General features: G+C 39.1%; 1 protein-coding gene across 5 annotated transcripts in view; it reads left to right on the forward strand.

Annotated features, from left to right (window-relative positions):
• KIAA1549 (KIAA1549 ortholog) overlaps nucleotides 1–16157 on the forward strand; it is a 153023-nt gene that overhangs the window by 76396 nt on the left and 60470 nt on the right. For all 5 annotated transcript variants that reach the window (XR_005104460.1, XR_005104461.1, XM_037389185.1 and 2 more), the window contains exons 3-6: nucleotides 204–292; nucleotides 6034–6211; nucleotides 7671–7798; nucleotides 9220–9403. Coding sequence is in view for 3 of the 5 variants with exons in the window: in XM_037389185.1 (XP_037245082.1) it covers nucleotides 204–292; nucleotides 6034–6211; nucleotides 7671–7798; nucleotides 9220–9403 (579 nt within the window). In the remaining 2 variants the exon portion in view is untranslated. The remainder of the gene's footprint in view (nucleotides 1–203; nucleotides 293–6033; nucleotides 6212–7670; nucleotides 7799–9219; nucleotides 9404–16157) is intronic.

The raw sequence follows: 16157 nt of genomic DNA on the forward strand, positions 1-16157 counted from the left end.
TGGAGATCCTTAAACTGTATGTACTGTCACTTTTTAGGATACATTCGCACCTCTACCTGTTTCCTTGTCCATTGTCTTACCCGTTTGATGCAGTTGATCTCATTGCCTGCTTTTTCATGCATTGCACAATTGAAAATGCAGCTTTGAACCAAAGCCCAACAGATGAAGCTAAAATGTATTTACTGACGGACATTAATTTCCAGTGTTGGCCCGAAGAGCTGTTCTACAAAATGTCAGTGAATCCATCAGAGAAGTGCTCAGAGTTCAGTTCAGGCGATCAGTAGAGCTGGAGGTAAGTGGTATGAAGTGTGTACAAGTACTTTTTGATCAATATAATATGATAGTGGGTTTAGTTCCCGAGCTAAAAGTGATTTAAAAACGACCCATGTGGCACTATTATCAGAGAGAGGTTTATTCTGACTTCAATGTTAGTCATGTTTTGGTTTTTTTTAATGTAAATATAAAATCAGCTTTTTTTACTTCTGGAATGTCATCATTTTTTAGGACAGACCTTTCTTGATTTTACCAGAGGTGAGCAAGCAGTGCCCAGCCTCTACTGCTCACCTCCTTTGGCTGGTGAATTGGAAAGCTTTTACCCTCCAAAATACCTGCTAAAGAGTTGTGTTTCTTTTGCTATCTGATTATATATACTTAGCACCTTAAATACAGCAAAACCTTCTGCATGGTCTTGTGCTATTTTGTGTTTTAAGTGAGGCCATCAACACTTGCAGGGGGAGGTGGTGAAATCCCATATGCAGGTTTTGGCAGATGGAAAATGGGGGGAAAAATCAGGTATGCAATGGTAAGATGTTATTTTTAAGCCTTCAAGTAGGTGTGACTCCTGTCCGTCCTCCACTCACAGGGCTAGGAATTGCTGTGCTCTGGGGTTGGGGTGTTGGTTTTTTGGGTTTTTTTGAAAGCTTCTTGTGCTTTGATGTTCAAGGGATCATCTTTGAAAAATATTTCAGTGTTCTTTCCTAACCTCAAAGTGAGTGTTTGGTTCAGATGACGTTTAAAGGCTTTGTTCCCCCCTCTTGTCTCAAACCCTCTATCTGAGAGGAAAAGACTGCAGAGGTAGTTTGGAGGTACCTTTGCTGTATAATCAGATACTTAAACACTGGGGACAAAATTAAATGTTTTAGTGGAATTAATGGTGTAGGTGCAGGTTCAGCTGCACTTGCAATTTTTCATGTCTGCATTCGTCCAGTTCTGATAGCTCAGCACCACATTTTGAGTCTATGATCTCATTTTCATTACGAAGTCAAGTAGCAGTTTGTTGAACGTAACTTGAGTTTCTCCATGCACAGAATCCCTTGGTGCCTTTAACTTCTGGTTGCTGATCTGTGTGGAGAAAGTGTTTTGACAGCTCTTGCCATAATCACTGCACTCAATAATTAAACAACTCCTGTCTGATGTTTGAGAATAAACCTCTCTACTACTCAGTCAAGACAGGAGCGTTACAAATTTCTGCCAAACTTCAGCCACAGTGAGCTGCCCCTGTGTGTGGCAATACATGTAGTTTAAGTCCTTTAACAATACCTGCCCGTAAGCATGTTAGGGTTTTTTGTAAATAAGAGATTTTTCTTGTGGCTTGTGAATTATACCTTCAGATTTTGCAAACGGGTGTGGTCAAGTAGAAGTCAAAAGTTCATGATGAACTACACTAATTTTTAATGACCTTATATGCCTCAATAATATGGGAGCGCTTACCCTTTCTTACAGTAATAGCAGTAAGATAAAATCTGTTGGTAAATATCTGAAGGTTGATTGAAACAAACATTTGATATCTTGCTTCTTTATATTATTGCCCTTTAAATTCCTTTCTTTCATGCCCACTATTGCCTTGTAAAGCTCTCAATAGGATGTTTTGGCCCTAAGGCTTCTCAGAAGCAACTGTTTTTATAAATAATGCAGTTAGTCTGGCTTCATTCATTGCAAATTCTTTTTTATCAAAAGGAGAGAACATCTCTGTGGAATCAGTTATGCTTATTTTGTGCTAGAATGCTGCTATCATATGTGTTCTTTGTGATGCCTTGGGTATTGGTTTTCCATTAAAAATAATCACTAGCAAATGTCTTCACTTCTAGCAGTAGAGTACTAACAAAACTGTTATTTTTTTAAAAAAAGAGCTGTCTATAGTATCAATATGTTGAGTGGTGATGTAATGCAAAATTTTAAACAGTTTTTGTGTATTGCTAAACTTAATTAATCAGACTTAACTTTTGTTAGTCAAGAGTACTCTGGAACCTTGTGTACATTTGCAAGTTATGGTAAAGTTGTGCACTTCTCTAAGCTACTTTTTTACTGTGTCTCCTATTACAGCTCACAGATGTTGTTCCCTTGCTGTGATGTAATGCACAGTAAATCAGGAGACAGTCTTGTTAAATTTAACTTTGTAGTAATGCATGCTTTAAAAATAAAATCCATGGCAACAATGGATATAACTGCTGCTGAAATGCAAAACAAGTTTAACACTGATTAAAACTCCCCCTGCCCCACCCTCCAACTTTTTCAGTTGAATTTTTGGTCTCTGTGTCTTTATTATATCCAATATTCTGAATTGTTGAAGTGGAAAAAAAAAAAAAAAAAAAAGAGGCAGGCTTGAATCCTGCCTAATGAAAAAAGCTTTTGTCATTTTTTTCCTAGAAAAAGTCCTTACAGCAAAGTGAGAATAACCTAAAATTTTAAAGTTCTTTCCAGCTGGTCTCACTGTATTGCATCTGCAAAAGAATAAGACCCTATTGTTTGAATAAGAGAAATTTTTGGTAACTTACGCTAATGTAAACCTTATGACACTTGGATAAGATCTATTATACAGTGGTCCCTTGACTTAGCTCTGTTGCACTGGGGTGTGAAATAAAATAGTGTTGGCAGTGACCTGCTGCTGGGACCGCTGGTGCCATTAAGTTTGTGCCAACAGGAAAAAGCTTCTTGCCAGCTTCATTTGGGCTTGGAGTTTTATCATGCAGTATAATGTATACCTCAGTCACTTGGTTGCTGTATTTAATGTGTGTTTTGGGGGCCGTCCTTAGCCTATTGGCTTCTGTAATCCAAAATTAGTAAACCTCTGCCTTTAAAGTAAGATCAGTTCACTGTCAGGCAGTTAAATGCTCCCTTCAAAGATGCCACCTTGTGGGCTTGCACTGATTTCATCACTATTCATGGCTGCTGGAATTCTGGCTGGTATTGTTCAGGTGCATAAAAATGGTGAGAGAATTGTTGCCTTAGGATCCTAAAGCGCATAGAAGCAGAAGCTTTGTTTCATTTTTAAGACCTGTGAGCCTTTGTAGTCCATCTTCAGGAAGTCAAATGCTCTCTGCAAGCTCTTTATGGGATACTTAATAAGGTGGTGGTAAGGAAATCAGTTGTTTATGCTTTCTGCCAGGTGTTTACACAGCATAGTACAGTAGAGTGTAAGCATGAATTAGATTGTAGCAAAGTTGTGTCTAATCAAATATTTTAGCAGACAATAATTAATAGCAAATGTTTAGGGAACATCATAAGGCACAGAGTAAGCATATGATTCCCCCTCTCTTCTAGCCTCTAGTAAATGGAGGCTTGGAAACTTTCTGTAGTAGAAGCACTCTCTTTTGAATGAGAGGTTTTTCCCTGGAAACAGCAGAGTTGGATTAGCCATTGCACTTTGGAGAAGGGATGGCTTCTTGAGGTGGTGTAAGGGTTCTCTGTTCTTACTGAAGGTTTCTGCTTTTGCTGTGGGAATGGCTCCAAAGTGCACATGGAGTTTTGCATGATTCTCTGGCTTTCTGGCCCAAAATGTTAAGAAATTTGTACTTGTTTTATATAAGAAATTTGTGCTTGTTTACTTTAGTAAGTGTCACTCTAAAATGTGGTGGTTCAGCTAGCTAATCTGTTAGCATCTAACTGTCCTGGCAGTAGAGGTGAAACCTCCAAGAGGGTTGGGTGGATGGCTGGGCTTTTGAATGGTTGGGACTGTGCCAAGAGGAGCTGTTCTCATTCATGAATCAAGAGGCATGAGCTGTGCTCATTTATCCAACATAACTTTGCAAACTTCTCTATGATTTAGCTTGTAGACAGCATCATAGTGACATGACTATATTATTTCTGTCATCTGAATTAGGTTGTAGAGTGCTAACTCTTGACACAAGCAGAAATAGCTATTGTTTTGACCTGTAGTAGTTCTAATTTACCTACCTCAAAATTACACTTAAAAGGTGGTTGTTGTTTTTTATATTTCCATTCTTCTGTAGTTGCTGTCACTTTTCTGCTGCAGTGAAGCACAAAGGGGACAGTATTAGCAGTTATGACAAAAAAGTCAATGCAAAATTCCAGGGGGGTGTTGAGGGTAGACTGCTTTCATTGTGTTGATGGTGCATTGCAGCAGGTCAGAGGTGGAGACAGCTGAGTTAACAGGGGATTGCTTTCTTGTCTGAAATACCTGACGCTAGTGCATATGTGTATGCTGGCTACACTAAACCTCTCTTCCTCAGCATATATTGCTTTAGTAATCACCAGCAAATTGTCACTGGGATTTGTGATTCTAAGTCCCCTTTTTCTCACCTTTTTAAGTAGTCCCCTTTGCAAGTAATGGGCAACTTTCTTCTGGCATGTTTTACCCATTATAACTGCTGTTTCTGTTTGACAAACCGAAGCTGCAGAGATCACTTCATCCTGAGATAAAAGGATAACGTTTCAGATAACAGGAGCTGAAAAGAGCTGTGCATATTATTCATATCAATTAAATTTGAGTTCTCTAGGTCTAAATCTATTTAAAATAAAAGCTGGATGTTGCATATATTTGTGGGCTACGAAGGAAGAAATGAATAATGAGCAGCATAGATTATTATTTTTTTTATTTCTTTCTGCTACTGAAGTAGTTTCTTCTGGTCAAGATGATCTATTTGAAATGCATGTTCATAGAGGACAGGAAAGAGCTGCTTTCTGTCTCATCTAAACAGCAATTGCCATCACTTTACACTGTTGCAGGAATACCAGTAAGGAACGCATGGGTCACCATTTAAGTAGTGCTGTGCTTTTCTGTAAGGCTGATCTTGAAGTTAAGTCTATCTAACGTATCCCATCACCAGCACAAAGCCTGAAAGGTGCTAGCATCTCTTTGTCTAGGGAGTGCACATTTATCAGAATCTTTGGGTCTCTGGCTTTGGTTTTTGATTTGTGAGGCCATTGTGTTGGACCTTAGGTAAATAAAGCAAACTGGGGGAGTAAACCAAAGGGGGTGGGGAGGGGAAAGGTGGGAAACAAGTGTCCTTGATATTGAGAGAATCTCTCTGAAGGAGAGAAGATGCTGCAATATGTTTAAACAAATAAAAGCCTTCAGTTTGTTCTTACTTAGGTGACAGAGAATTGGTAGATAAGAGTGTCTGCATGGAAACATTCATCTAGGTTTATATTTAACTTACAATCCCGTTTCTTTTACATGGTGACTAGGGCTCCTCGGGTTTTTTAAGAAGACTCAAAGTTAGAAGATAAATTGGAAGAGGATAACTGTGCTGAAATAAGTATATAGTTTTCTCTGAAAGAAAGCATTCTTTAGTGTGAAAACTATATCCATAAAACACAGCTTATGTTTATTTTGCTCCTTGCATGTCATATGTGAATGATATAGGAATGTATTCACTGTACAGTGTATGACTGATTCAGTGTATGACTGAAATGCAGAAGCTATGTAAGTGGTTCAGTAAGTAAACAGCAATTTTGTATGGGAACTCTTATGTACTCCAGGGGAATGCAGGCAAGGGGTAGTGCCTGCTATGCTGGGATGTGATAAGTCAAGAAGTATTGGGACTGGTGTGTTGTACATAAGTGATTCTAGTAGGCACACCTAGCACATGGGAGTTGTGTCTCTGATGCACCGGAGCAGAGGCTGCAAGGCACAGCTCTGTTGGAGTGTTTGTGCTTCTGCTCTGTCTTCGAAAAATAAATACTGCATTTTCCTACCTCTTGATGATATGGCTTTGAAATGTGTGAGGCTAGGTCTAAAGTGTTGCCAGATTTCACGCTGAAGAAATTTCTTTTTTTTTTTTTTTTTTGTAGGTTTATAAAATTTCCCCCAGATTTGTTTTCTTGGTGACATCTGGTCCTTTTGTTTACACGGCAGTAGCTGTCATAAATGTGCTTGTGAACAGCAGTCTTCTTCGTGGTGAGGCCCCCATGATCCTCTCACTGCATCCTTCTTTCACTGTGCCAGATAACAGATTCCAAGTTCAGACAGGTAAGTTCTTCCTGACTCAAAGAGGCCATGTAGCTTCATAGCGATTCACACTTCTTCACTTGGGATTAGGTGTGCAAGGTTGAGTCAGAACCCTGAGTTCTGCTGTGAATCTTCATTCTTGGCTGTTAGCGAAATACTTGCTGGATCTGTGGTTGAGAGATGGTAAATAGTAAGTGGTTAACCCCATAATTTCATGATTTATTCAGGAAAATTTTTTTGGCACGTTGCAAAATAGGCGTGCTCTTTCTCTTGCTTCAGAATATGAGAAGAGAAAAAAAATTCTGTGAAGAATTTACTCATACAGTGCAGCTACTTTATAATGCTTGAGTCAAGTTTCAAATTATGCCATGTTAAGTGCTATTTTTTAGAATTGTCATAATGTAGGAGGATTGGCTGCTAATACATAATGTGAGCAGGAGGATTGCTCATGTAGTATTCAGCTTTCTGTGGCAGCAGTTTGTGAAGCCCATGACTACTAATAATCTAAAGTAAAATATCTACCCATGTAATAGATTTTGAGAGTCAATGGTATCATTTAAAATCTTCAGGCACTATTTGTATAACAAAACCACCTGCCTGGTTGGTTGACTGCGTAATGAGGTAGTGACAGGAACTGAGCGTATAGGCAGAGTGTTATTAAATGTCAAACATAGTACTTTTGTTCAGGTATGTTTCTTCTGTTGTTTCGGCTCTGTTAATAACTGTGGTAAGACATCACTTTAATTGTGCAGGTGTGATGTCTTTTTCTGCTTAACATGGTTATATAGATAGAGAGTAGACATATTTTCTGTTCTTGAACCTTGTATAACATTGCTATTGGTCTACAACCTAATCACGGCATGTCTTTGGGTAAGATGATACCAGGAAATCCACAGATGTACATGCATTCCTCTGTGCTCACTTTCTTTTCTGTGCTTTTTTTCTCTCCTGTGAAAGACTAGGATGTATGTATCTAGATATAAAAGATTGTTTCCTAATTAAGTATTTTGCAATTGTTAGACTGATAATGTGTATTAATGGACCCAAAATGTCGTCTTTTAGATAAGCTAAACTCAATTTCAAGCTACGAGAAAGAGATTTGTTGCTTTTTTCTTTAAGACTTTCATTGATCCATTGGGTACTAAGGATTTCAGTGTGGCAGATCAGTGTCTAGTTTTGACCAGTGTCATGTAAAATTAGTCGCATGTATGTAGTGGATGTCTTCAAGTATACAAGTGGAAAACAGTGGGTGTTTTGTCACTAATACCTTTTGCTAGTCTAATGACTGCTGCGATATATATTGAGTAGAGAACTTACTGCACCAATACAAAATTATTTCTGTTGTATTTTTAGCCAGTGTTTCACAGAATATGTCCTGAATTCCATGAAGAAGTGATAGCCCTGTGGATTCTTTTGCTCATTTTGTTCTCTCTTGTGGAAGTACTTGTCTGTAGGAATAACATGTACTCTTTGCCTTCAGTGCTTCAGTTTGTGCCTCGAAATGTGGATGTTGCATTCTGCAACTTTAGCCGGCGCATTGAGAAGGGGCTAATGATGGCATTCATGGAGGTGAGCAAACGCCAGGAGTTCTACAACTTCACTGTGCAGGTAAGACGATTAGCATGTTTTGTGTTGGTCCCTTTTTCTCCTCACCTTTGGCTGTCCTGTGTTTCATCCAGCCAGTAAACTGAGTTACATATTCACTGGCTACCACTTGCCATCTGGATAATTTAGAACTATGAGGCTTTGTCATGAAGTCAGGGTTTTTTTCCCTACAAAATGATAAGGTACCACATAGCCCTCTGATTCCAAGTTTTTGAAAAAAATTACTCAAGATGGTGATTCATATCCAAAAGCATCATTGATTAAAACAGGACTTAGTTTTTCACATAAAGGCTGCCCCAACCTGCATCAGAGTCATTTGCATGAGATTTTACTATTACTGAGTAGGGTGTGGTTAGAATGTTTTTTTTGGAAGACAACTTTTAGCTCTCATTGCCATCATTAGGGGATCCTGTTAGGGAATAGAGGAATTTAACACTGCTGTTACGTGAGCAAACATGCTAGTGGCTTCTGAGGTCTAGAAATTCTTACAGCAGGATATGATGTCTGTGGCAGTTGCTACTGGAACGTCACATATGAAATGTATTGCCTGTGTGCTGGGTACTGAATAACATAGCAGAGCCTTAAACTCCATGGAAGGTCAGTCATTCAGCTTAATGAGACCAACTCCCTCTTCTGTTTGAATTCTTAAATTTAATCTAGCTTTCTTATAGTACCAAAATTTGTAAAAAAATTGTTATTTAACTGGCACCATAAATAGTACCCTAAATAAAACCATAGCATGAAAAATGGCATAAACATTATAGTGCCTGAAGTAGTGTATAGTGCATTCGGTAAAATGCTCAGAATTGTACAACTGAATGACACAACGTGACTGGCTAAACTGAAGACAGAACACGCAAAACAATGTCTTGGACTATCAGCTTAGCAAACTTTTGTTTTAAAATGCTTCCTTAGTGTCTAGAAGAGGTTTGTCTACATGAACACAGTTGCTTTGTACATTGTGCCAAAATAAGGCTTCTAACCAGTGGTAGGGTCTGGGCGTGCATGGTGCAGAAGGTTTTGACCAAGAGAACATCCATTTTCAGGATCTTTCTTTACCATGGTCTCTTCTTGTCTGATGCATGCAGTTTAGTATTCATCTAAGATTTCTTTATCTGTAGTTTATTTTGCTGACTGCCTCTCTAGGTAGTTGGTTTTTTTCCCATTGTTTTCTGGACTGTAACTTTCAGATCTTTCTGGATTATGGTTGACCTTAAAAGATAACTCTTGGAAGAGGAATTCACATTTAACTTTGCTGCTTCTGAGACTCAGCAGGCTGAATCAATTTGGAACAGGTTTTCCTGTTTTGATGTGAATTGACCCCCCTTCATATTATGGGAAAAAAAAAAAAAAATCTGTCAGGGAAGGAATAGAAATGCCAATGGTTTGATTTTGCTGACTCTGCTTCAATATTGTCTTTTCAGATACTGAATATAACTCTGAGCAGGCCTGGGGTAGCATTTCGGCAAGGCCCTGTGAGTATTGTTTTTGCTGTCCGAGATAGGTACGGTTTTCTAAACGGGTCCGAAGTCAGTGAGCAGCTAAGAAACTTGTCCGTGGTGGAATTCAGCTTCTATCTGGGCTTTCCTGTGCAGCAAATTGCTGAACGTGAGTACTTACTGTTTGCCAAGACTGCAAAATACTTTAGTATTTTTTCTTCTCTACAATTTTAAAGTAACTTTGTGTGTAAGTGATAATGCAGTTTCAAGTGCCTAACTTGTATCATGAATTCTGCAGAGCAGTGTGTGCCCATCTCTGCTCACATAGTGCATATCAGTATTACAGCACCTTGTTGCTGGGTTGGTTGTACTTAACCTGGTGTGGTGGGTTGACTTGGCTGGACGCCAGGTGCCCACCAAGCTACTCTATCCACAGAACAAGGAGGGGGGAAAATAAGATGGGGGGAAAAACCCCTTGTGGGTCAGTATAAAGGCAGTTCAATGAAGCAATAGCAAAAGTTGCACATGTGGAAGTGAAGGAAAACAAAAGATGTTATTCTCTACTTAACCATTAGCAGGTGATGTTCTGCCACTTCCCAGGAAGCAGGGCTTCAGTACGCAGCAGTTGCTCCAGAAGAAAAATGTTAAAAATAACAAATGCCTCCCCTTTCTCCTCTTTTTTCATAGGTTTTATATCTGAGCAGATGTCAAATTGTATGGAATATACTGTTGGTCACTTTGGGTCAGCTGTCCTGGCTGTGTCCCCTCCCAAGATCTTGCCCAGCCTGTCTGCTGTGGCGGTGGGTGGGTGGGTGGGTTTGGAGAGACAGTCTTGATGCTGTGTGAGCACTGCTCAGAAGTAGTCAAGTCCCTGGTGTGTTATCACCAGCTCTAGCTACCAATACAAGCACAGAACTTTGAGGGCTGCTATGGGGCTCAGCCAGACCCAATACACCTGCCTTCATTAGTCCATTGGTCTTAGTTTAGGTATTTTTTTTTTAAAAAAAGTCACTTCAGTATTGCTTTAAGGTGCAACCAAGGGGTGTCTTGGTCATTATGTCTGCGCAGCCCTTTGTTGCTTCTCAGCGAGGTTCACTACCTTGGGCTTTGTGTTGTGCCTAACTGGCTCTGAGATTTAGAAAGCCTGGTAACATAGGTTTGTATTTCCCTGTATAGTCCGTCTGGGCTATCTATTAGCAGCAGTGCTTTTTTGAGTAGTCTGTTATCTTTTAAGGTATTACCTTTTAAGTATATCTCTTGCTTCTTGTCTGCAACTTGCATTGCAAGTCCTTTTTACCAGTCCATGGCCATGCTAAACTTAGATTAATAGGAACTGGCTGCTTAGCAGAATTTGCTTGACACTTAGGCTTGACAACTTATGTTTGGTTAGATTTTTCAGATTACCTCAGTCTTATAAATAAGCCAAGTTTCTAAACTCAGCATTTACCCTTGTACGCTAATGGATTGTTGATGACACAAATGATTCACGAATATAAGAAAGATCATGAGAGAACAGTGCTTGCCTTTCTCTCTGGTGGGTGTTACTGTTAACTTAGTCCATTAATTCCCCATTTCTCATATCTTACTGTGCTTTCCAATGCAGATTTTTAATTTTCAAGATTATTTTTGTGAGCTATATATGTGCATAACATATGATGGTGATGCTTGCTATACAGTTAAATGTCTAGTGGAAAATCAGGCCTAATGGTAGCTGCTGTTAATTGTGCAGCTGTGTAGCAGTATGTCAATGAAGATACTGTAAGGAGAGTGATTGTCAACAGAAGTTGTTCTCCACAGCACCTTTAAATCTGTGTAAGATGATTGTACAGGGTACTTTCCCTATGACTAGAAGTAGTTTAAACATACTAATTTTTTGAAACTTTCTGATTTCATTTTTCAGCTTTTTTGAATCCTCTGCTCCCATAATCAATTGAAAAAATGTATGATGTTGTTGACTCATTTCCTTTAAACATATCTGCTTTCATTTGGTCTCATATAGATTGTACCTGTACAGTGGTAGCTGTGTTTAATTAAGCCAGCACCAAAAGCCTTGAGAATCCCTGTCCATAGATGCTGGCTTTTCTTTTGTTCCTTGCAAGGCTGCAGAGCTTCTCAGGTTGCAGACCATGGTCTCTTATCTCTCAGTGAATTCAAATTAAATGTTACTCCTGCCTTGATTGCTTGAAAGATGTTTCTCTCTGTTCTGTGTCATCTCTTTTGCACCTTTGCCCTACAGTGTATTTAACTTCTAGTCTCTTGGGTAATATTTCCAGTATTGTTGTGGTTTGGGTTTTTTTTCTGTGATGTATGCGCATCTGGTCATACTGTTATTAGTTTTGTCCACATGTTCTGGAGTGATATTTGTAGTGAATATGCCTGTTGCCCCTTGCTGAGAATCCATCTTCTGGATTGTGCAGTGGAGCTACAGGCCAGTTAAATGATAACAGAATTTCTACCCAGGCCGGTGTATCCTGAAACACAGACTGGTTATAGGGGAAAAACATTGCTATTAAACAAACATGCATGTACACCGTTCTCCTTATTTTCCTTTTCTGATGGTACTTAAGAAATTTGAAGATAATTTCTTTAGTGCTTATAGCAGGAGCTTTCCCTGGTTATCAGCATGCTTATAGTGCCTGGCCAGTGGGGCTGATTCCTGGCCAGTGCCGGTGGAGCTCTGTGATGGCGCACGTGTTAATGAGAAAGCCATGGAAAGTAGAATGAGTGAACAAGTCAGGCAGTGCCTTTGGGGAGAGGCAGTGTTTGGATTTCCCCTTCTTTTCCTGGCTACTCTGAGGATTTGCAGCGAAGTAATGTAGATGTTGGCTGTTACAGCCAGGCAGATTTAGCCTCTGTTAGTACAGTGGCATATCCAGGCCTAGGGGTGAGTTATTTCTATAACTTTGTTTTCTGAAGCACCAGGAATTGTTTGTTTATTCCTGCTGGCAATTTTAAACAAGAATGCCAACTGTGCAGTAATTTCATTCCTGCAAATTCCAGCACAGGCCTCCAGACTTCAGACACAAAATTACTCTTCCTCCCTTCAGATCCACCAAATGTCCCAAATGCTACCAAACCTCAAATCCTCGAGCAGACCCTTAGTGTAGGAAGGCAGAGTTACTCATCAATGGTGACTAAGTCCATCATGATACACACTTTATTCTCAGATTCTCCTCTTTGGAGCTCTTGAAAAATGCTGTTTCTTTGGTGCACATACCCAGTAAACAGGGATGGTGCAGCTGAACAAGCTATGCATATATCCTTGCCTTCAGTGACCCACCTGACTGCAGCCATAGCTTATCGAATGAATGTTGCCAACAGTGCGTAACGCTTGCCTGGGAGACCTTAGCCTGAGTGTGGTGGTGGTGGTGTCTCTTAGTTTGATAAAGAAATTTTGAAGATGACGTTCAAATTTGTCTAGACCCCATTTTCAAAACATTTAATGTTGTATTCAATAAAATACATGTAATAAATCAAAATAAATATATTTCAATTTATTAATTCAGAACTTCTAGGAATCATGAGGTCTTTCAAATGTTTGCAATGTAGAAAACATGAGGGTTTCGTGGATGTGATGCCCTAAAGCAAGGAGCACCTTGCCAGCATTTGACTACTTTGTTGCTAGAGGAACTCCAATTTACTGTAGATTGAGCCCGCTGGAGGACAGCTTATTTTGATCTGAACTAATCTAACTTCATCTCAATAGTGATTCGGTATATTTGTAGTCAGTGTTTTGGAATACCAGCTATGGTGCCATTTGATAAGTCAGCAAAGTAGAAACACGGGTTCTCAACTTGTTAGAGCTATGAGTGTCAGCAAGCACAATAATGAATGTAGTTCATACTCTTTTATAAACAAGACATACACTTGGTTATTTTTAGCTATTTCAATAGGTTTTTTGCACTGTTGCTATGACTGTATTTTGAGGCTAAGGATTTTTGATCTTCAGTGTTCAGAGCCAAAAATCATGTCCAAAGGCTCAGCAGTGCTGGGCAGATATTTCTTGAACCATCTTATTCAGCAGTCTGTGAGGATGATCAACAGCCAGATCTTCAAAGCTACTTTGGCAGGAAGATGCCTGAATGTTTTTGTTTTCTAGGCCCTGAACTCTTTGCATTCATGTTCTCCCTTGGGCTACAGAGCAGTTGTAGCAGAGAAGGTGTTGTGAAGATCTTCCATAGGTAGCTGTTTTGCTTGGTGCAAATCAATATGCAACCCTCTGCTTTTCAGTGTGAATTTTGAGGGGAATTTTGGAATGTTTCATATTTACATTCAAATAATTTACACATGGTCTTGTTTATATGTAAATATGAAATGTTCCATACCATACTGTTCTATGCCATTTGTGCCTTAGTTATCAGGCATGCTAACAGTTAATACTCTTAGTGGTGACTTTTTCTTTTTCCCTTGAGGGCTCTGTATATGATTCGAAGTTTTGTAGTCTGCATCTGAAGAAAAAGAAATGATTTGTAGGTGAGCTGAGCTGTCAGGGTTGAAGTTGATTCATACTGAGGAAAAGCTACTTGTGTAATATCGCTGTATCTCAACACTGTTAAGTGAAGTGAGACCTTGCCATCGATATCTCAAATACCAGCCTTGTTTGAAGAAATGTATTTGCTTCCTGCCGCTTGTTTACTTCACATTGCCTTTCACACCCAGTCCTTTCACTGGTTTGGTGTGATTATTTTTTTTTTTCACATAACTAATATGTACTGTTTATACTTCTGTGTGGGTTGTCCCTGTGCAGTAAATCATTAACAGCAGGAATTTTTTGTCAGCTTTTTTGCACTCATTTAGAGTCAGGGTCAGTAGTGAAAGTTGCTAGTTTGGCAGAATGGACTGTTCTGTGAAGGAATAGGGCTGTTGGAGTAGCTAAGCCTGGAAACTGCCAGACTTCTTTTTTCCCCCCACAGACTTGTAGGTGACTTAAGCAACATGCTTATATTCAAATGTTCAGTTTACACTTTCCATCTTGCGTATTTTGCATTGTCCACCGTACGTACCACATTTCAGATTGTAAACTGGTTAGATGGTCGTGAACTATGTGTCAGCGGAAAGAAAAGCAGGTCTAGTCTTGGTTTTAACATTCTTTAAAGACAACTGAAAAGAATATATTTGGTATCTCTATGGCTGGAATATTTCTCTGCAGACAGGCAAAAGCTAGCTGTGGACTAGGTGGGGAACATTGGCTTTCATAAATGTACCCTGAATAAATGTCTTTGGTTTTATTATGACTTCAAATAGAGAGTTGCCTTGGGACTTGTTGTTTTTTCAGTGTCATAAGTAGCACTTTGGGTGGCATCTATTTTGGGTATCTTGGAGATGCTGCAAGGGCAATAGGTTAATATAAAATTGTATGATACAGTCCAAAGACTCCAGAAATAATTGGCATTTTTTTTCTAGGTAGATTTTGGATCAAGTTTTTTAACAGATACAGTGTGTTACTATTGCCCACACCCCCATATTTGCATGGAATCTTATTTTTCAGTTGATGCTGCCTTATTCCAAATACTGCATTCCCTCCATTACTGTTTCTTATTTCTGGTAAATGTAGGATGATTGGTATGGTACTGGTTCTATCCTGCATGTCCCACATGTCTCTATATGAGAGGATCAAAGATCCTTGTGGCAGCATCTGGTGAAGGCCATGTTGCCCAAGTGGTATCCTTCAGACTGCTGTCAGGAGGTTTCTGGGTGACTAGGTGACCCTTTGCCTTTTTGGTCATCATTGAGTCAATGTTGTTACGTGGTATAGTGCTTCAGGGCTGCGTGTTAGAATCTTCTAATGATGCTAGCATCTGCTTCATTAATGCATCTATAGTCATTAGCAAACCAGCTACAATCCAACTAATAATTGCATTTAGTCCATCTAACTTCCCCCTCAGAACAATAATCAGTCTGTGCTGTTTTCAATCATTAGTTCCAGGGGGCATTAGGAGTCTTTGCAAATATGATCTTGCTGCAGCACTGAGACTCTAGCTGAGCTCAAGATCTGGCCACGTTTTGGTGAGACACTTGTGACCTGTGGAATAAGAACTGGAGCCTGGATTTTCTGACTTCTGAGCATGGTCTCAATTTCAGAAGTGTTTGTCATTTAATGCATTCTTTGTCAGGTTTTAGAACCCAGCCTTAGTTGCCAATGATCACGCCACATCTTCCTTTTCAATTTCATGATTTTCTGCTCAAGTTGTTTTATTTTTAAATTTCATTAATTCCATGAAAAGTTTTAAGTGAATAGTCATCCAGCAATTTGCATGAGTTAAATCATTTTCAAGTACTAATTAGAAAAAGTGTGAAGAGCACATTAAGTATTGAGGCAAAACATGATTTTGGTTTAAAAGAAGAAAATGTTCACAACAGCTAGTAGTTCAAAGCTTTATGGCCATTGGAAGGTTTTTGATTTTCTTATCTTGCTCCTTCCATGCTTTGGAAAAAAAAAAGAGATGCAGTTCAGTTTATGCTTTTTTGTTCAGGTTGTATTTTTAAATTGAAGTAAACAATTGCACGACCAGAGTACATACAACTCCAATCTAAAAGCCACAATCAGAAGAACAGTCTTGCAGGATGCCAAAAATAAATGTGTGTGTTTAAATGGACTTCGAGGTGCTTTTTGTGTGTCTGAGAATTTTGGAAATGTGATGCATGCTGGTCAGTGTATAGAGGGCCAATGTTTCCTGTTCAGAATAAAGAACCGTATTCTGATACCCTTGTGAACGGTAAGTCACAATGTATCTCCCAGGTAGTTCTCTTGAAGCTAGTGGTGCTATTATTGAAATAAAGGTGGAATAACCAAATTGTCATTTATTTTCCTCATAGTGCTATTTATAAGTCTATGAAAACAAAAGGTACAACATAACTGTTGATTCTTTTGATTTGGCTTAACACAATTTGTAAGTTTTCTAAGGGGCAAAAATTGGTGTTTA

Source organism: Falco rusticolus, chromosome 5 (assembly GCF_015220075.1).
Source record: "Falco rusticolus isolate bFalRus1 chromosome 5, bFalRus1.pri, whole genome shotgun sequence".
Lineage (NCBI taxonomy): Eukaryota > Metazoa > Chordata > Aves > Falconiformes > Falconidae > Falco > Falco rusticolus.